The sequence below is a fragment of the Mesoplodon bidens genome, assembly GCF_964165515.1.
Source record: "Mesoplodon bidens genome assembly, chromosome: 18".
NCBI lineage: Eukaryota > Metazoa > Chordata > Mammalia > Artiodactyla > Ziphiidae > Mesoplodon > Mesoplodon bidens.
This window is the reverse complement of record NC_138175.1, coordinates 56,058,903-56,079,190: the sequence shown is the minus strand read 5'-3', so window position 1 is coordinate 56,079,190 and position 20,288 is coordinate 56,058,903. Positions and strand designations below refer to the sequence as shown.

General features: G+C 43.7%; 1 protein-coding gene across 2 annotated transcripts in view; it reads right to left on the bottom strand.

The window, feature by feature from the left end:
* Positions 1–19,822, bottom strand: part of LOC308605928 (zinc finger protein 836-like) — a 37,418-nt gene extending 17,596 nt beyond the window's left edge. The window contains exons 1-4 of one of the 2 annotated variants that reach the window (XM_081216302.1): positions 19,759–19,822; positions 17,027–17,117; positions 13,505–13,631; positions 6,878–9,622 (exon numbers count right to left, since the gene is read on the bottom strand). In XM_081216302.1, coding sequence (XP_081072428.1) covers positions 8,433–9,622; positions 13,505–13,631; positions 17,027–17,041 — 1,332 coding nt within the window. In that variant the 5' untranslated portion in view covers positions 17,042–17,117; positions 19,759–19,822 and the 3' untranslated portion in view covers positions 6,878–8,432. Of the gene's footprint in view, positions 1–1,866; positions 2,264–4,017; positions 4,159–6,877; positions 9,623–13,504; positions 13,632–17,026; positions 17,118–19,758 lie in introns of those variants that run through there. The other variant, XM_081216301.1, reaches the window with a different exon arrangement.
* Between the last annotated feature and the right edge of the window lie 466 nt (positions 19,823–20,288).

Below are 20,288 nucleotides of genomic sequence, written 5' to 3'. Positions count from 1 at the left end.
AGAAGCCACCGCAATGAGAAGCCCGCACACCGCAACGAAGAGTAGCCCCCACTCCCTACAACTAGAGAAAGCCTGCGCACAGCAGCGAAGACCCAACAGAGCCAAAAATAAATTAGATACAACATTAAAGAAATAAAAAATGTTTTAAAAATATACAAAAAATAAAAGGTACCATGTAGTGACAGATTCAACCATTTCTTGCCCCACGTGTCCTCTCCCTACCCCTCTGCCCCATGTCAGGAAAAGGGAAGCGGGTGACTCACAGCTTAGTGGAGCAAATCACTGCCCCCTGGCTAAACAGGGTTTGCAAATGGAAGTTATCTTCTGATACAAATAATTACAAAATGCACATGACAAGGAGTTCTGCAATTCTCATCCTCATCTGTACAGTTAAAGAAAAATTAATTACATTTTAAAATAACAAATCATGTATCACAACTTAATCATCCACATCCAAACAACTCACCATCCATCTGTATCCAGCTCCCACCACCTACCTGCACTACAATGTGTTTCCATTTCATGAGGTTTATGTCTCCCTATTTTATTGTCTCTGTCTTGTTTCCCTCCGCTCTCCCGCTGTTCCTGCCCTCCTATTTCCTCCCTCACACCTGTCCTGCCCCACTCTGCAACCTGTTCCCCCTCTTGATGCTCTTTCTCCCCAACCCTTCTGATTGCCCTAAATCTCTATGTATTTCTGCCTTTCTTCCCCCACCTGCTCCCTCTCTGCCCTTCGGGTTACACTCCTTCTGTCCCCGTTACACTCCCTTCCTCCTCCCTATCTGGCACCTCAGATGGCTGCGCTTCCTTCCTGCTCTCTCTCTCTCTCTCTTCCTCTTCTCTTCTAGTCACACTTTGTCCTCTTTCTCTCCCAGCACCACGTTGCTCTGTAGCCCAAGTTTCCAACCCTTTCATCCTCTCGCCCACTCTGTGTGAAGTGCCTCTCCTTTGTTACCCCCGTCCCGCCGCTGACCCAGGGCCCCTCTATGTTGCTCTCCCATCCCTGCAGATCCGACTTTTAAAAAATTTACTTCTTTATTTTATTCACCTATTTCAGTGCTTAATCGCTTTCATTTCCCTGTCTTTTTACAAGTCCTCAGCCACCCCCTGTATTCCCATCGATTCTCCCTCATTCTTTTCTCGTTCTCAGTTTTTTATTTCTGTCCGTCTCTGTCTTTGCTTCTCCTGATCCCCCTCGCCCACGTATTTACAGAGATGGTGACTGAATAAGATGCCCGCGTATCGAAAGAGCAAATTTTCCAGCGAGATGGACTTGGGACGGAAGAACACTGGGTGTCACACGCCTGGCCCAGGTCACTCCCCGCCCCCTACGCCGGGGAAGAGGAAGGGCTGACTACCAAGGGGAGGCCGGGGAAGCAAAAGGACCGGCCTGAGTTGACGCGAGGACAGAGGGGCGGGGAAGGAGGGGGTTCCGGAGAGGGGCCGGTTCTGCAGAATCCCAGGACCGGGGAGGGGACGCGGCCTGTCCGGGAGCGGGCGGCCGGTGCTGCCCTCCAGGGGCCGAGAGGGCGAGGCTGCGGGGCGCGAGTCCACCTCGCGGAAGGGGACGTTACATGGTGGGGCGGGGGGGGGCGGGGGCGGAGCTACTAAAGCGTTTTAAGCAGGAAAATGTAGTGAAAGGCGGTGTCTACGTGGACCGAAGGCAGAAAAGCCAAGGGCAGGGACCAGCCGCGGAGCGAATTCAAACCCAAATGAAGATACCCGACCCGTAACGGCAACGTCTGGATTTACAGGGGTAGGAGGGCCGGGTGCTGGGATTTCAGGTCCACAGTCACTCGTAACACCCTGAGGTTTGAGTAAAGGGAGCCGGGTAGCACAAATTTACACTTCAAAGGAGACACTTACCCCCTGCAGCTCGACCTTCACTCCGAGCTCCCCACTTCCGGTTCCGTAAGAAACTGAGCTGAGTTAGAAGAAGGGCTTCCGGGGGCGGGGCCTGAGCGGAGCGCTAGCGGCGAGGGGTGGGGCGAGGAGGGAACCAGTTTTGTGAATGGAGCACCAGGGGTCGGGGAGCAGTTGGTGCTTCTCCGTAACTTGGAGTAAAATCTTACGTTGTGTAGGCTACTTAGGTGGGAAGCTAATATGTTTCCTCCTAACAAGCTGAAAACGGTTTCAATAAAAACCTGTTTTTGCCAGCAGGTTGATCGCATGTCGTGTTCGTGAGGCTCAAGCAATTCAGTGGTTGGAAACGTGGGTCTCCAATGGGTTGCTGTGGGACAGTGGTTGGACCCCGGAAAATTTCCTGCAATTAGAACTAATTTAAGCAGTTTAAGGAAACAAGAGCTGGACTTGCCTCTGTATTACACACTAGAATGAGAAATGAAAAAACACTCCCAGTGTAGAATGGGCTATTTCACAGTGACACCTTACAGAAGAGATTTTCCTTCCTATTCTTCATTCAGCCAGGACTATAAACTCAACACTCTCTTGGTTCCAGACACTCAGAGAGAAAACCTAGCATCTGAGGATGGAGGACTAAGGCATATGATAATTTCTGTCACTAATCATTGCTTTTAAAAATGCAATACATTTTTTTTAAATTGTTATAAATTGCCTTGTTCTTTTTGCTAAAGTGTTTTGCCTTTACTTAAAATCACATTCCGCTCCCCCCTCCCCCAGTTTTGATACGTATTTGACTTACATCACTGTGTGAGTTTAAGTTGTACAGCATGATGTTCTGACTTACATAGATTGAAATAATTACCAAAATAAGTTTAGTAAGCATCTATCATCTCATCCTCAGGATAAAGAACAAACTCCACTCACATACTCTGTCCCTAACATCTTTTCCCTTTACTTTTCTCTGTTCTTTAGGTGGAAATATGAAATTCAAAAATTCACATTTCTTATTAAAACTATGATGGCCACTTAAAAAGTAGGTAATATTTAGAAAAACATGTGAGACTAACGTTTCGCTGAAAACGAGACAAAATCTAAAAATGAAAAGGGTTTTGCTCTCAATCGTCACCCTTCTTAGTCATCCAGCAGCCATGCTGCTACAAGCAAAGTAAAGACTAAGTGCTCATGGAGATAGAAGGGGCAAAGGACCCATCACATCACAAACTTGGCCTTCTGGACTTCTTATGTGAGAATGATAAACCTCCAACTTCTTTCAGTCACCATTCTCCAGGTGTTCCTGATGAGTATCAGGTGTTCCTGATAAATAGTATTATTATTTTCTGATGGGTATAGAATGAAGCCTTTCAGAAAGAATCTTGAATTCAAAATTTTGTGGCTTAGGACTTCTCTGGTGTTGCAGTGGTTAAGGATCCGCCTGACAATGCAGGGGACACGGGTTCGAGTCCAGGAAGATACCACATGCGGCGGAGCAACTAAGCCCGTGCGCCACAACTACTGAGCCTGAGCTCTACAGCCTGCAAGCCACAACTACTAAGCCCCCGTGCTGCAACTACTGAGCCTGCGCGCCTAGAGCCCGTGCTCTTCAATGAGAAGCCACCACAATGAGCAGCCCGTGAACCACAATGAAGAGCAACCCGCGCTCACCGTAACTAGAGAAAGCCTGTGCACAGCAACGAAGACCCAACGCAGCAAAAAAAATTTTTTTTGCAGTACGCGGGCCTCTCACTGTTGTGGCCTCTCCTGTTGCAGAGCACAGGCTCCGTACGCGCAGGCTCAGCGGCCATGGCTCACAGGCCCAGCCACTCGGCGGCATATGGGATCCTCCCGGACCGAGGCACAAACCCGTGTCCCCTGCATCGGCAGGCGGACTCTCAACCACTGCGCCACCAGGGAAGCCAAAGCAAACATTTTAAATAAATAAATAAATAATAATAAAAAATTTTGTGGCTTAAAAAGACTTTATGAAAACATCACTTAAGTGAGTTAACAGCTGTTGAGCACATGTTGCCTAGAATTCACACCGCGTTAACAAAATATAGCATGAGAATTTATGTCAAATGTTCAGAATGTTAGGTTGTAATGTCACAGGAGTAAGGAATCCAGTGCCACAAATACTTCCATGACCATTAAACCTACTGGTCAATGAGCCTGTGCATTCCAGCACCCTTGTTTACACTGGCAACGTGGATTCACTCATCCTGTCAGCCGTGAATGATTCCCTCACTGACGATCCAGCAGGAGATAAAATCAATACCCTGCTTTCAGATAGCTTCTGTTCTATAAGGGAGGATATCAGGTGTCAGTTGGCATGCTAAACAGAACAAATCTTTTCACTGGAAGATCCTCTGGCAATGAGAAAGGACAGAATGACTTCCAGGAGTTGGGCAATGGGAATTATCTCCTTGCCACAGACTATACTTGGATTCTTGCCATCTTTCCTTCTTATGTATCATGATATTTTCATTCTCTTCACTGCATGCTTCTTTACCTCCACACACTTGCTTTTCAAGCACCTGACCATAGCCAACTCCCAGAGAAAGATTTCCTGGCACCATTTTGCCATTTCAGTTCTTTCATTGAACTAAAGCCCCGAAATAACTCTTTCATCACGTTTACAGTACACCTATTTTGTGTCATTGCTTATATGCATTATCACATCACAAAAGTCCCAAAACAACTCACTGATTTATACACCCCTTGTTGCAAAACAAGGGAAATATGCAAGGGAGGAAATAATCATGCAAAAACAAAAAGTGTATAAAAAACATTTTACTATACTAGAAAATTAATGATGGAACATACTGCTTAATACTGTAATTTGAAATACAAATTTTAAGTCTTTGGATAATTGATTCTCTAGTAAATTGTTTAGTGATATCATCAACTAAGCATTTCCAGACATTAATTTTTAGTAAACTAGTATAAAGATATCTTAGACAACTTATCTAAATAAAATCTTTACAGCATTTCCAAAAACCAAATTGACTTTTTTTTTTTTTTTGGTGGTGCTGCTTAGCTTGTTGGATCTCAGTTCCCTGACCAGGGATTGAACCTGGGCCACAGTAGTAAAAGTCCCGAATCCTAACCACTAGATCACCAGGGAACTCCCTACATTTTTTTAATATTCTTTTCCATTACAGTTTAACCCAGAACATTGAACATAGTTCCCTGTGATCTACAGTAGGACCTTGTTGTCCATCCATTCTATATATAATAGTTTGCATCTACTAACCCCAAACTCCCGGCCCATCCCTCCCCTACCTCTCCTCCCCTTTGGCAACCACAAGGCTATTCTCTATGCCTGTACGTCTGTTTCTGCTTCATAGATACGTTCGTCTCAGTCACATTTTATTTTTTTATTTTTTATATTTTTTGCTGCACTGTTTGGCTTGTGGGATCTTAGTTCCTGGACCAGGGATCAAACCTAGGCCGCCGCAGTGAAAGTGCCAAGTCCTAACCAATGGACTGAGGAGGAATTTCCTGTGTCATATTTCAGATTCCATAGATAAGTGATAGCATATGGTATCTATCTTTCTCTTTCTTTCTTCACTCAGTAGGATAATGTCTAGTTCCACCCATGTTCCCAAAAATGGCATTATTTCATTCTTTTATGGCTGAGTAGTATTCCACTGTATACGTGTACCACATATATCCATTCATCTGTCCACATCCATTTTTTAGCAGCTGGTCAAAAAATAAAATAAACTAATCCAACTTGAACAATGGAATGTACATGTGGTGCAGGACAAGAAATGAAATAAATCAGTAGCGTGAAGAAAAGTGTGGTCTTTCCTAACCAAGAAAACAGGACTTTCAAGAGTAAACATCCAGTGTTTTATTAAAGAGACTCACATCTTTTTTTTTTTTTTTTTTTGCGGTACACGGGCCTCTCACCGCTGTGGCCTCTCCCGTTGCGGAGCACAGGCTCCGGACGCGCAGGCTCAGCGGCCATGGCTCACGGGCCCAGCCGCTCCGCGGCATGTGGGATCTTCCCGGACCGGGGCACGAACCCGTGTTCCCTGCATCGGCAGGCGGACTCTCAACCACTGCGCACCAGGGAAGCCCTCACATCATTTTTTGATGTTTGACTACTTACAACTATATATTAAGATTCACCATAACCTCTCCTTATTTGGCCTATGTGGTGAAGAAGACCAAGTCTGAGGGCTTCCTTCTTTGATACCAACTGGAAGCTCAAACCATCAGTGGTTATCCTTCCCTAAGCCCAACCCAGTAATCACCTTAGAACATCAAGTCATTCATCATTCCGTTATGTCAAACCATTGTTTGAACACCTTGGTATTCTTCCCTGTCCCCCTAGAAAGCGGAATTACATAACAAACATTCTCATAACACTTCAACATTAATATCAATCTAAATGACCAAACTAGACTTTGCGTGGAGTTCCACCCTATTCCAGTGAATAGCCACAAGTGCAAACTAGCAACAACAAAAACTGTTTTGGTGGTGGTATGTGAAATTTCTAGTTTATCTATCAAGCAAAAATCTTCCCATTGTATATTGTTTAGTGTTAAGAGAATACTCAGGAACATTGTTATTTTCAAATTATTTCACTGAGCGGTTCAAGGACAAAAGTGAAACTGGATGATTTAAAATTTTTCTAATATTTTTTATGTGCTTCTATATTCCTATTTTTCCTTCATATAAATCCAGGTGCACGATGTTAGATTTACTGGGCACAAAAAAGATCACGAAGAAATACATTCATACACCACATATTCATGAATAGGGATGAGGTTACACATTCACAAGGTGGGGTCACTTGCCCCCAAGACAGAAAACCAAGAAGTAATTGCAGTTTCACCCCTCGCAGGAATGTCACCTTAAACCAATCACTCTGGAATTTCCCGAACACTAGTGAGGTAATCTGCAGGATAAGACTAAGACTTTGGTGCTACTTTCCCCCAAAAAAGGTAACCTTGCCTGAAAGAACCTTTTCTTTTACTAATAACATTCTTATCCCACCAAGTTACTGCATATAAAAGCCTTCCAATTTGTACAGCACCGTTTAGGACCTCTTTAATTTCTAGGTGGGATACTGCCCAATTCATGAATCATTCAATACAACCAATCAGATCTTTAAATTTACCCTGTTCAATTTTTGCACGTCAATAAAATTCAGAGTTTGAAATAAACTGCTATGTGACTTGCATTATAGCCATCTGAATATTCTGGAATAGAGTGGAGGGAATAATCAAGTACAAATTATGAGTATATAATCCCCAAATTATATGTTGTTTGATTCCATATTCAAAAGAAATTGCTATAGCTTCTTTCCACCCTGACAGCCTAATGGTGCATTCTTAGCGTTTATTGTAAAGCACCAAGACAGGATAAAACTGTGTTGGTAAAAGAAACAGGATTCAACCAGGGTCATAAGGAAAGTAATTAAATTTTATTACATCTGTGTGGTTTCTCTCCAGGATAAATATTCTGATATCTAGCAACAAGTAAGTAATAATTTGAAACATTGCCATATTTATTGCATTTTATTTACTTTTTTTTTTTTTGGCTGCATTGGGTCTTCATTGCTGTGCGCAGGCTTTCTCTAGCTGCTCTAGATGCAGCAGGCGGGGGCTATTCTTCGCTGTGGTGCGCGGGCTTCTCACTGTGGTGACTTCTCTTGTTGCAGAGCACAGGGCTCTAGGCACACGGGCTTCAGTAGTGGTGGTTCACAGGCTCAGTAGTTGTTGCTCGCGGGCTCTAGAGCGCAGGCTCAGTAGTTGTGGCGCACTGGCTTAGTTACTCTGTGGCATGTGTGATCTTCCCGGACCAGGGCTCAAACCTGTGTCCCCTGCATTGGCAGGTGTATTCTTAACCACTGCCCTACCAGGGAAGTCCCTATTGCATTTTAAAGTATGAAGTATTTGGTGAACCCTCAGTTTAAGGCACAACCAAAAAGCTTTGCCATATTCAGTACATCTGTAATGTCCTGTTGCGTATAGATTATCTCATGATTAATGAAATGTGAGCCCCGAGTAAAGGTTTTTCCCATTCATTGCATTTGTGAGGTAATAATCTCCAGAATGAATTATTTGGTGAATGAATTTGTTGCCTAAAGCCCTGGTCAAAGTAAATACATTTACCTGATATTTCTCCAGTATGACTTTTCCAATGAAGCTAAGATGTGGACACTTGTTAAAACCCTGGCTTAAAGTCCCTCACCAATATGGATTACCTGACAGTAAGTTAGACTTCAAAGTACAATAAATGATTTGCCATACTCATTATATTTGAAAGGTTTCTCTCCAGTATGAATTTTTTGGTGCACCTTAAGGTACAAATTTTGACTAAAAACTATGAGACATTTATGACATTTCTACGATTACTGTCCAATATGGCTTATCTGATGGTAAGTGAGGTTTTGCCACAGGCATGAATGTGCATGTTTCCTCCCACTATGAATCTCCCATGAATTTAAACTGTCAGTTTTGAATGAGGACCTTCCCATATATATCACATTAATATGGTTTCCCCTCTGTATTTATTATCTGATGTGTAGTGAAGGTTCAGATGTGAGTAAGGTCTTTTCAACACTCATTATTTTTGAAAGGTTTCTCTCCATTATGAATTCTCTGATGCTTTGCAAGGGTGGCTTTTTGACGAAAGACCTTACTGCACTCATTACATTTGTAAGGTTTCTCTCCAGTATGAATTCTCTTATGAACTGCAAGATTTGATTTCGGACTAAAGATCTTGCCACACTCATTACATTTGTAAGGTTTCTCTCCAGAATGAATTCTCTGATGAACTGCAAGCTCTGAATTTCTACTAAAGGCCTTGCAACATATATGACATTTATGTAACTTCTCTGCTGTATGGATTATCTGATGACGCCTGAGTTTTGAGCTCTGACTAAACGTTTTCCCACACTCATTGCATTTGTAAGGTTTCTCTCCAGTATGAATTCTCTGATGACTTGCAAGGATTTGTTTTTGATTAAAGACCTTGCCACACTCACTACATTTGTAAGGTTTCTCTCCAGTGTGAATTCTCTCATGAACTGCAAGGTTTGATTTCCGACTAAAGACCTTGCCACATTCCTTACATTTGTATGGTTTCTCTCCAGTATGAATTCTCTGATGAACCATAAGGTTTGAATTTCGACTAAAGACTTTTTCACATATATCACATTTATGTAATTTCTCTCTGGTATGGATGATCTGATGTCTACTGAGGTGTGATCCCTGAAGAAAGGTTTTGCCACACAGATTACATTTGTAAGGTCTTTCCCTGGGTGCTTTCTGGTATTTTGTCAGCAATGAGGGATGCATAAAATCACTCTCATGTATATTAGAAATGTTGGTTTGGACACCAGAAGAAATTCCTTGAAGTGGTGAACATGAGGCATTACTGCTTATAGTCTTGTCAGCTTGATTAAACTCATCAATTTTCTCTTCACTTTTAAAAATATGCAGGTCATCCCGAGAGCTTAAGGCAAGGCTGTTTTCAATAAGCTCAACTCCTGCGGTACTTCTACCGTGTCCTTCTCTCTTACCAGGGAGATTTTGGTTATGGGTTACAGTCACGCCTTTGTAATTTCTTACCTCAGCTCTCCGCTGAGACTCAAGGTCATAAATATTTTCCTGGACAACCTTGAAGTAAAAATGTTTGATTTCATTCCTTTCATGTCTTTGCAGCATTATGGTTTGGAATACTTCTTCTCTATCAGTGTTTGCTTTTAGATGTAATTTCTTGATCACAAGTATACGAGAAATATCTACAAGATACAAAGAATCATATGTATCCAACGCATTGTAATTCACAAATAAATATTTCAAGTTACATACATGATACTACACTAAAAATAGTACTTATTTCAAAGACAGTTATGAAACTACCTACAATGATCTTAAAAACTGTAGTAAAGCAAAAAAAAAAAAACAGGATTCTTGGGGATTCCCTGGTGGTGCAGTGGTAAGAATCTGCCTGCCAATGCAGAGGACACGGGTTTGAGCCCTGGTCCAGGAAGATCCCATATGCCACGGAGCAACTGAGCCTGTGCACCACAACTACTGAGCCTGCATCTTAGAGCCTGAGAGCCACAACTACTGAGCCCATGTGCTGCAACTACTGAGCCCGCATGCCTAGAGCCCATGCTCCGCAACAAGAGAAGCCACCACAATGAGAAGCCTGTACACCACAATGAAGAGCGGCCCCCGCTCACCACAAGTAGAGAAAGTCCATGCACAGCAACAAAGACCCAACACAGCCAAAAATAAAAATAAATAAATTTTTAAAAAAACAATAGGATTCTTTACTAAAGAAAAAGTGATCAGAGGTAATTCTAATTGTTTTAGGGCACCCTATTTTCAAACAACCTATGACAAAAACACTCACATTAAACAAACTGGTATTAGCTATCGAATAAAGTGTATTTTTCCACCATGACCCCAAAGCACATGACAGTTTTGAATTGGAAAAGTAATCTAGCAAAAAGAAAGTGAAGAATTTGACAAAACAGTTTAATCAACCAAATATTTTTCTAAATACCTCTTATAAAACTATGTACCTATGAAGAAGTATAAAACATTCTAAAAGTACAGAACAGTGGAAGACCTAGGCAGAACACTTTACCATTAACCGGAGCCGTATCTTTCTGGATCCATCTACTAGAGTAATGGAAAGTAAAACAAAAATAAAGAAATTGGATCTAATTAAACTCAAAATCCTCTGCACAGAAAAGGAAGCCATAAGCAAAACGAAAAGACAGCCCACAGAACGGGAGAACATATTTGCAAATGATGCAACTGACAAAGGGTTAACCTCCAAAACAAACAAACAGCTCATACAACTTAATATCAAAACAACAAGGACTTCCCTGGTGGTGCGGTGGCTAAGAATCCACCTGCCAATGCAGGGGACACAGGTTCAAGCCCTGGTCCGGGAAGATCCTACATGCGAGGAGCAACTAAGCCTGTGCGCCACAACCACTTAGCCTGCACTCTAGAGCCCGCGAGCCACAACTACTGAGCCCACATGCCACAACTACTGAAGCCTGCGCACCTAGGGTCCAGGCTCCGCAATAAGAGAAGCCACTGCAATGAAAATCCCGTGCACTTCAACAAAGAGTAGCCCTCGCTCTCCACAACTAGAGAAAGCCCATGGGCAGCAACAAAGACCCAATGCAGCCAAAATAAATAAATAAAATAAATTTATTTTAAAAAACCACCCAAAAACACTAATTCAAAAAGATACATACACTGCAATGTTAATAGCAGCACTATTTACAATAGGCAAGACATGGAAGCAACCTGTCCATCAACAGGTGAATGTATAAACAAGATGTCGTATATATATGCCATGGAATATTACTAAGCTATAAAAAAGAATGAAATAATGCCATTTGAAGCAACATGGATGGACCTAGAGATTATCATACTAAGTGAAGTAAGCCAGACAGAGAAAGCCAAATATCATGTGATATGGCTTATATGTGGAATCTTATTTAAAAAAAGGTACAAATGAACTTATTTACAAAATAAAAAGAGACTCACAGACATAGAAAACAAACTTATGATTACCAAAGGGGAAGATAAAATTTGAGAACCTAGGACTATGTATTTCTTTTTTTAAAATGAATTTATTTATTTATTTATTTATTTTTGTGCCACCAGGGAAGTCCAGGACTATGTATTTCAAAAGCAAGTTTCAGAGGCAAAATCATGCAAACTTAGGAGAATACAAAAGTAGGAAGGTAGACTAGGTAGAGCAGTACACGAGTGAAAAAAATACAAGATATGTTTGTCAGATATTATAGGACCTTCAGATGGAACCATGCACTCTACCTACAGATGCCAAACAAAAAGCCTGAAAGATGCACATATTCCCCCCATGAGGGACTGGGGATTAAAAAGAGGATCTTGGGACTTCCTTGGTGGCGCAGTGGTTAAAACTCTGCATTCCCAATGCAGGGAACAAGAGCCCACATGCATGCCACAACTAAAAATTTGCATGCCACAACTAAGGAGCCCTCCTGCCGCAACTAAGACCTGGGAAAACCAAATTAATAAAATATAAAAAATAAAAACAAAATAAAAAAATTAGAAGAGGATCTCTCTGTACACTGTCCTTACAGTTTTCCTAAGTAACAATAACAGAAGATCCAACCAACAGGGCTAGTACACACATCCCTGAACTGTGTAGCAAGAGGAGAACAAAGAAGTAGACAGGAGTTGAGACAGCTCCATGCAAGTTGTGAGGTGCCAGATGGAATCAAAGAGCCCAGTGTTTTCCCATCTTGTCTGGGTCTTCTAAAAACATCCAATGGGGATGGAACCAAGAAAGGTTCAGGGATTAGTCTGGAGGCATCAGCTCTTATCCATGTGGACTGAGAACTAAGCATCCAGTGGAATCATGCCCTGAAGGAGAGATGAGGGGGCAGGAGACCCCTTTAAAAATCCCACCTCATGGGCTTCCCTGGTGGCGCAGTGGTTGGGAGTCTGCCTGCCGGTGCAGGGGACACGGGTTCGAGCCCTGGTCTGGGAGGATCCCGCATGCCGCGGAGCGACTAGGCCCGTGAGCCACAACTACTGAGCCTGCGCGTCTGGAGCCTGTGCTCCGCAATGGGAGAGGCCGCGACGGTGAGAGGCCCGCGCACCGCAATGAAGAGTGGCCCCCACTCGCCGCAACTGGAGAGAGCCCTCGCACAGAGATGAGGACCCAACACAGCCATAAATAAATAAATAAATAAAAGAAACAAACTTAAAAAAAAAATCCCACCTCATGCTGCTCAAGGTCAAGCAACAACTAGTTCACAGGTACAAGACAGCAGTGTGGTAGATCACGATACTTTGCCTTTGTCTCTGGTAGAGCTGCAGTACCACAAGAGGGTAAAAGAACACATTATATATGCTGAAGGACAACGTGGTAAGTTGGGGAGAAGAAAAATTTCCTCTGAGGGCTCACAATAAGAAATTATCTTGTGTATTCCCACAGAACTCTCCGATGAGGGGAGAGTTAACCAAACACTATTAATAGTGAGGTTTCCCCTCGGCCTTTCTGAGATCTGACCTATGTTCACACTTTGATACATGCTCAAAGGCATTCACATCACTCTCAACAGCCCAGCACTCTTTCTCTTGCTACAAAGTGGGTCAAATATTCAGCTGAGAAACAGAAATCCCTCCACACAAGAAGAAAGAAAGGTGATTTCCTGTGACGCTTCCAGAACTCTAATTCTTTGTTCAACTGAAGATTACAAATGAATCTAGAAAAATATTTCAAAAATTCATCCACTTTTCCCCCTCCTTCTGAATGCACACGGAACAGTATAAAATGCAGAAATGTAGCTCACTTCCTAGAACTCCTAACTCAAAAGCACAGGAGTAGAAAAATAGGAACGTGGGTATATTAAAAGTTTTCCATTGAGCTTTATGAATACATAAGCTCTGAAACAACCCCTGATAAATCATGAAATGGGGAGATCATCTAAGGAAAGGTAGGATTAAACTCCTGATGCCACATCATGAAGCTTTCCAATGTCTGAGATAATAGGGATTTCGGATCAGTCAAGCAAACAGGGCCTCCCAAGAGGCCCACAAGAGAAAATGGAAAGATACCCAAGGGCAGAGCCCAACTTCTAGAGAGAAGTTATCCTCACCTAGGGAGACCAGGTTCCTGCAGGTCTCCAACATCACGTCCCTGTACAAGACCCTCTGAGCAGGGTCCAGGCATTCCCACTCCTCCTGAGAGAATTCTATGGCCACATCCTTGAAGGTCAGCTGTGTCTGAAATGAAAACACATTTAACCAAAGAGCCCTGAGGAGATTCTTATTTTCACACAAAATGAGAAGAGGACAGGGGAGTAAGGATCAATTCAGTTGAAGTAAATATTCTGACAGATCCATGTAAAGCTATTTGAAGGAAACTGTCATTCTCTAATTTAATTTCTTAGGCTTTCTTAACATTATGATATCCCCCATCAATCAATGGATTTTTTCCTTTTGTAGTCAATACATAAAATACATACAAATAAAATCCAACAATGGATTGTCTATGCAGAAGTGTTACATATTATATTTTACACACTGAGTGATATTTAATATCTAGGTAAGCTACACTAAGAGTGGTATCTTCTGGGCTCCCCTGGTGGCGCAGTGGTTGAGAGTCCACCTGCCGATGCAGGGGACACGGGTTCGTGCCCCGGACCGGGAAGATCCCACATGCCGTGGAATGGCTGGGCCCGTGAGCCATGGCTGCTGAGCCTGGGCGTCTGGAGCCTGTGCTCCGCAACGGGAGAGGCCACAACAGTGAGAGGCCCGCGTACCACAAAAAAAAAAAAAAACCCAATTATAAATATATATATATACATCTAACATTAGACCTCCCTGCGAAATGGAGCAAACATTAACAGAAATAGAGAAAGAAATAGACTAGAGCAAAACGTGAGTAAGAGACTTCAATACTCTAGTTTTACATATGCATGAAAATGAAAAGAAGGTCAATAAAGAAACAGAAGACTTGGACAACACCATAGAACAACTGTACCTAACAGACATGTACAGAACGCTCCACCCAACAACAGCGGAAAACACATCCTTCGGAAGCACACGTGAAGCATTCTCCAAGACGGAACATACCTTATACCACAAAACAAATCTTAACAAATTTAAGATGATGGAGATGATAAAAAAATATCTTCTCCAAACACAATGAAATTGGGAATTCCCTGTCGGTCCAGTCGTTAGGGCTCCATGCTTTCACCGCCAAGGGCCCGGGTTCAATCCCTGGTCAGAGAACTAAGAGCCCACCAGCCAAAGTGGCCAAATAAATAAATAAATAAGCACAATGAAATGATACTAGAAATAAAGAGCAGATGGAGGGCTTCCCTGGTGGCGCAGTGGTTGAGAGTCCGCCTGCCGATGCAGGGAACACGGGTTCGTGCCCCGGTTTGGGAGGATCCCACATGCCGCGGAGCGGCTGGGCCCGTGAGCCATGGCCGCTGAGCCTGCGTGCCCGGAGCCTGTGCTCCGCGGCGGGAGAGGCCACGGCAGTGAGAGGCCCGCGTACCGAAAAAAAAAAAAAAAAAAAAAAAAAAAAAAAAAAAAAAAAAAAGAGCAGATGGAAAACAGGAAAATCCCCCCAATGTGGAAATTAAGCACCTCATTCTTAGAGAAGCAGTGGGTCAAAGAGGAAATTATAAGCAAATGGGAAAAACATCTGAATAAAAATAAAAACACAGCATACCAAATTTATCACAGGTAACCAAAGCTGTACTAAAATGGAAGTCTACACTGATAAATGCTTACAACAAAAAAGGGGAAAGATGCACACTCTGCACTACTGTTCAAGAAAGTAATAAACTTCCTAGCTAGAGCCATTAGACAAGAAAGAGAATTCTAAGCTACTCAAATTGAAAAAGAAGTAAAATGATCTTTTCTTTTAGGTGACAAGGTTATATATGTACAAACTAAAAAGGTCCCACAGTAAAACAACTATTTCAAAGAACAACCTTACAAAAGCTGGCGCATAAAACATCAGCACGCAAAAATCAGTTGCATTTTTGTATACAATGAACAATGTCAAAGAAAATTAGAAAACAATTCAATTTACTATAGCATCAAAAGGAACAGAATATTTAGGAAAAAATTAGCCAAGGAGGTGCAAGACTTGTATGCTGAAGACTACTAAGTGCTGCAAAAAGAACTCCAAGGAGATACAAATAAATAGAAACATACCCTGTACTCATGGATTGGAAGACATAATATTGTTAAAATGACCATATTACCCAAAGCGCTCTATAGATGCAATGGACTCCCTATCAAAATTTCAACGGCAATGTTTGCAATAATAGAAAAAATCATACTAAAATTCATATGGAATCTCAAGGGATCCCAAAGAGCCAAAATACTCTTGAAAAAGAAGATGGAGGCCGTCATATTTGGATGTCAAAACATATTACAAAGTAATCAAGATGATGTTGTACTGGCAGAAACACAGACACATAAACCAATGGAACAGATGAGAATATCAAAAATAAGCCTTTGAATTTATATAAAATGTACAGACAAGGATGCCAAGATTGCAAAGGGGAAACTCCAGCCTCAATAACAAATGGTGCAGAGAAACTAGATCTGTTAGCAAAAAGATGAAGCTGTAAATCTACCTACAGCAAAGGTAAAAACTTATGTGTCATAGGATACAACCCAGAGTAAAAAGACAACCTCTGAGGGGCTTCCCTGGTGGCACACTGGTTAAGAATCCACCTGCCAATGCAGGGCACACGGGTTGAAGCCCTGGTCCAGGAAGATACCACATGCCGCAGAGCAAATAAACCCATGCGCCACAACTACTCAGCCTGCTCTCTAGAGCCTGCAAGCCACAACTACTGAAGCCCACACACCAAGCGCCCATGCTCTGCAACAAGAGAAGCCACCGCCATGAGAAGCCCACGCACCGCAACGAAGAGTAGCCCCCGCTCGCCGCAGCTAGAGAAAAGCCCACATGCAGCAGCAAAGACCCAATGCAGCCAAAAGTAAATAAATAAATTTATTTTTTTAAAAAAGACAACCTCTGAGGAATGGAGGTAATGAAAGTGATATGAAGAATTTCCAGCTGTCAGAGATCTAGGTTGATTTCAAGACTAAATTTGCTAATGGACTAAAACGCCCTCTACCACTGATGTCTGTTTCTGAACTTTCCATTCCATTCGCAATCATTAAGATTTGAAGTCAGTGATTTACTTGTTTAGCTTAATTGCCTTAAAAAAGTCTGAACAAATTGCCCATAATTGGTATGATTTCCAGATTTTACCAGGTATTGTGCATATTAATATCTGACTTCCATGTGCAGCTTCTTTATCCTGGTTTACAGAGAGCAGACAGTGCATCCGGATGGCGCCCTAAAAAATCCCTGCTGCCCAGTAGCACTGACACCACGTCTCTAATCCATGGGTGTGAAGCCCTGCCCAGGACTGGGCCCAGTGGAGCCTCTTCACAAGTCCCAGGTCACTGGGTCATGGGGAGACGGGATCTAAGTGGAGATGACAGGCCCTGAGGGAAGGACCCGGGTGACTGTGACTGTACAGGTGTCAGGCAGGCTACTTCAGAGTCAGAGATCAGCGAGTCCAAAGAAGGGCATTTCAGGAAGGACAGACAACAATCAACTGAGAAAAAGACTTTACCTGAGAAAGAGTCATTCCAGGCTCCTTTTCTTTCCTCTTCCTCCTCTTCCGGGCTTCTTACCCGGGTAGCAATACTCTTTAGAGGTTGACCCTGAAAGTTGGAAAGATGCCGTTTAATGCTTAGAATCGACACACCCCCTTCCTGAGTCACAGCCACACACACAGGGAAGCCCTCACATGTGGAACAGACAGTCCTCTGCTGCCCCGTCCCAGGAGGGATCAGGACAGTAAACTCCTACACAGAGACCAACAGGTGAGTTTCCCACCCTTTCCTTCAGATCACGCTCCCCTCCTGGTGAGGCCCTCACGTACCCAGCAGCAGCGGGCACCTCAGCTGGACCCGACGATCCCCTGCAGGTCACAGACCAGCCCTGATCCATCCCCATGCAGAGCAGAGCCCTCAGCCTCAGCCCAGATCTCAGCCCTCGGGAACGGGGGGACTCAGAATCCTGATGCTCAATGATGCATCTGGATTGGAATCACCTGGGGCACCTCAAGTATTACTGAGGTTGGACCCCACACCGACAATATTAAGTGAAACCTCTGGTCAAAGGGTACAAAACATGTATATGAAAAATGCCTCAATGACCTAATGGGAGGCCTGTGTTGAGCAACACCCACAGAAGCCTAGTCCAGCACAGCCCCCACTTTCTTTTTTTTCCTAGCTTTACTGAGGTATAATTGATGAGTAAGAATGGTGTACATATCATCGAATGTGGTTATTTTACACATGTAAACACTGTGCAATAATAATCACAATAAGGTAACTTTCAACTCCATCAACTCACAGTAATCTTTGTACCTGTGTGCTGACACTTAAGTATTACTTAAGTATTAAACACTTAAGTATTACTCTCTGGAAATTCCAAGTACATAATAACACAGTGGATTCACTATAGTCAGCATGCTGTACATGAGATGTATGTGTTGTACACATTTACAACTGAATGTTGTATCCTTCAACCAACATCTCCCCAGTTACCACACTACCCAAACCCTCGTAAGAACCTTTATACTCTACGGCTCTATAAGTCTGATATTTCTACTTTCCACAAAAAATGTCTGTATTTTTTTGTCATAATTTATGGATGACATAAGTTTTCTACACCCATTCACTTGTCAACAAACATTTGGTTCTTCCCACATCTTGCCTGCTGTGAATAATGCAGTAATGGTCAATGGGGGGCAAATATTTCCCTCACTATAATGATTTTGTTTCCTTTGGATAACTAGCCAGAGGAAGGTGTCACACACTGTTTGCCTGTTCTCTGTTTAATTTATTGAGGAACCTCCACATTGTTTTCCATAAGACCATAGCATTTATATTCCCACAAAGCACAAGGGTTCCCTATTCTCCGTACTCTGTGTGTGTGTGTGTGTGTGTGTGTTTGAGACAGGTAGGGAGAAGACAATAGAAGAAGCAGCACTGGTCTGGCAGCAAGAAAGTAGCAACGGCACCTGCCCAAGGATGATCCTATGGACTGCAGAGCATTGTGGCATTCCTGGCCCTCTTGGAAAAATCTTTCCCCACATCAACGAACTTAACGGCCCTTCTCAGGTTCCGTCCACAGACAAATACCTAGCAGAACATCCCTAATGAAAACCATCTGCCGGGCTTCCCTGGTGGCGCAATGGTTAAGAATCCGCCTGCCAATGCAGGGGACATGGGTTCAAGCCCTGGTCCGGGAAGATCCCACATGCCGTGGAGCAACTAAGCCCGTGCACCACAACTACTGAGTCCACGTGCCACAACTACTGAGCCTGCGTGCCACAACTACTGGAGCCCGTGCTCTGCAACAAGAGAAGCCACTGCAATGAGAAGCCCGTGCACCACAATGAAGAGTAGCCCCTGCTCGCTGCAACTAGAGAAAGCCCGCGCGCAGCAACAAAGACCCAATGCAGCCAAAAATAAATAAATAAATTTATATTTTAAAAAAACTAGGACTTTCAGGGCTAAATTTATTTTTACTGTCTCTTTGCAAGACGCTCAGCCGTCGTCTACGTTCTCATCCGTTCTCCCTTATTCTTTCCTCCTCAGATTTTCGCTTTCTCAGTCCTTCTCTGTCTCTGCTTCTCCTTATGCCCTCGTCCACGTATTTACTGGGCTGGCGACTGAATGAGATGCCCCCCCTACGGAAGTGCATATTTTCCAACGGAGTGAAATTGGGGAATGACAACACTGGGTGTCACACCTCTGGCACAGGTTACCCCGCCCCCCTCAATCTACGCCGGGTGAGGGGAAGGGCTGACTAGGAAGGGGAGGCCTGTGGAGCAGAAGGACCGGCCTGAGGAGACGCGAGGACAGAGGGGCGGGGAGGGAGGGAGGGGGTCTCCGGAGAGGGGCGGGCTCTGCAGAACCCCAGGACCGGGGAGAGGACGCGGCCTGTCCGGCAGCGGGGCGGCCGGCGCTGCCCTCCAGGGGCTGAGAGGGCGAGGCTGCGGGGCGCGAATCCACCTCGCGGAAGGGGACTTTACATGGCAAGGACGGAGATAGTAAAAGGTTTCAAGCAGGAAAACGGCGCGAAAGGCGGCGTCCGCGTGGATGTAAAACCCAAGGGCACGGACCGGCCTCAGAGCAATTTCAACTACAAAGTGAAACGACCCCCACTTTGAATTTACTTAGGATGGAAGGGCGCGGGCGAATATTTTAAATTCCGTAGTGAGTCCCACGCTGTGAGGATGTATGGGGGAACCCCGAAGTGCGGGTACACTAGAAAAAAGAAATCACCCACCGAAGAGGAACTTGAGATCTCCGTAGTAACCCCGGCTCAGCCCGCCGCTTCCGGGTTCGTAGACCATTGCGCAGGCGCAGAATGCTTTGAAGGAGCAGCCCGAGGGCGGGGACTGCGAAAGGCGCTTACGCGAGGAGGCGGGGCGAGGAGAGCGCCCAGGCCTGCGGGAGAACACCCCCAGTGGGCGGGGAAGGAGGCGGGGCCTCTGCATCCCCTCCCCCACCCCCGGCCTTACCTGTAAAGCTACTCTTGGGGATTTAGAAACGTGTCTTTTGAACTCTGTGTAGCTCCTTGGCCTCCTGCTTATTTTGATTTACTGTTGAAACCAGTTAGATCCATTAAACTCTAACTTAATAAATAATAAACTGTAACCTGCTTTTGAGGATCAAGCCCACTTTAATTATTTTTAGGAAAGCTTGCACATCCTGCAAGGGTCATTTAGCTAAAGATATTTGTCCAAGTTGTTTTTTAGAAACTTGGAGTCAGCTGTGTCCAGTTTGATGCCGAGCTGGTTACAACTAGTTAGAACC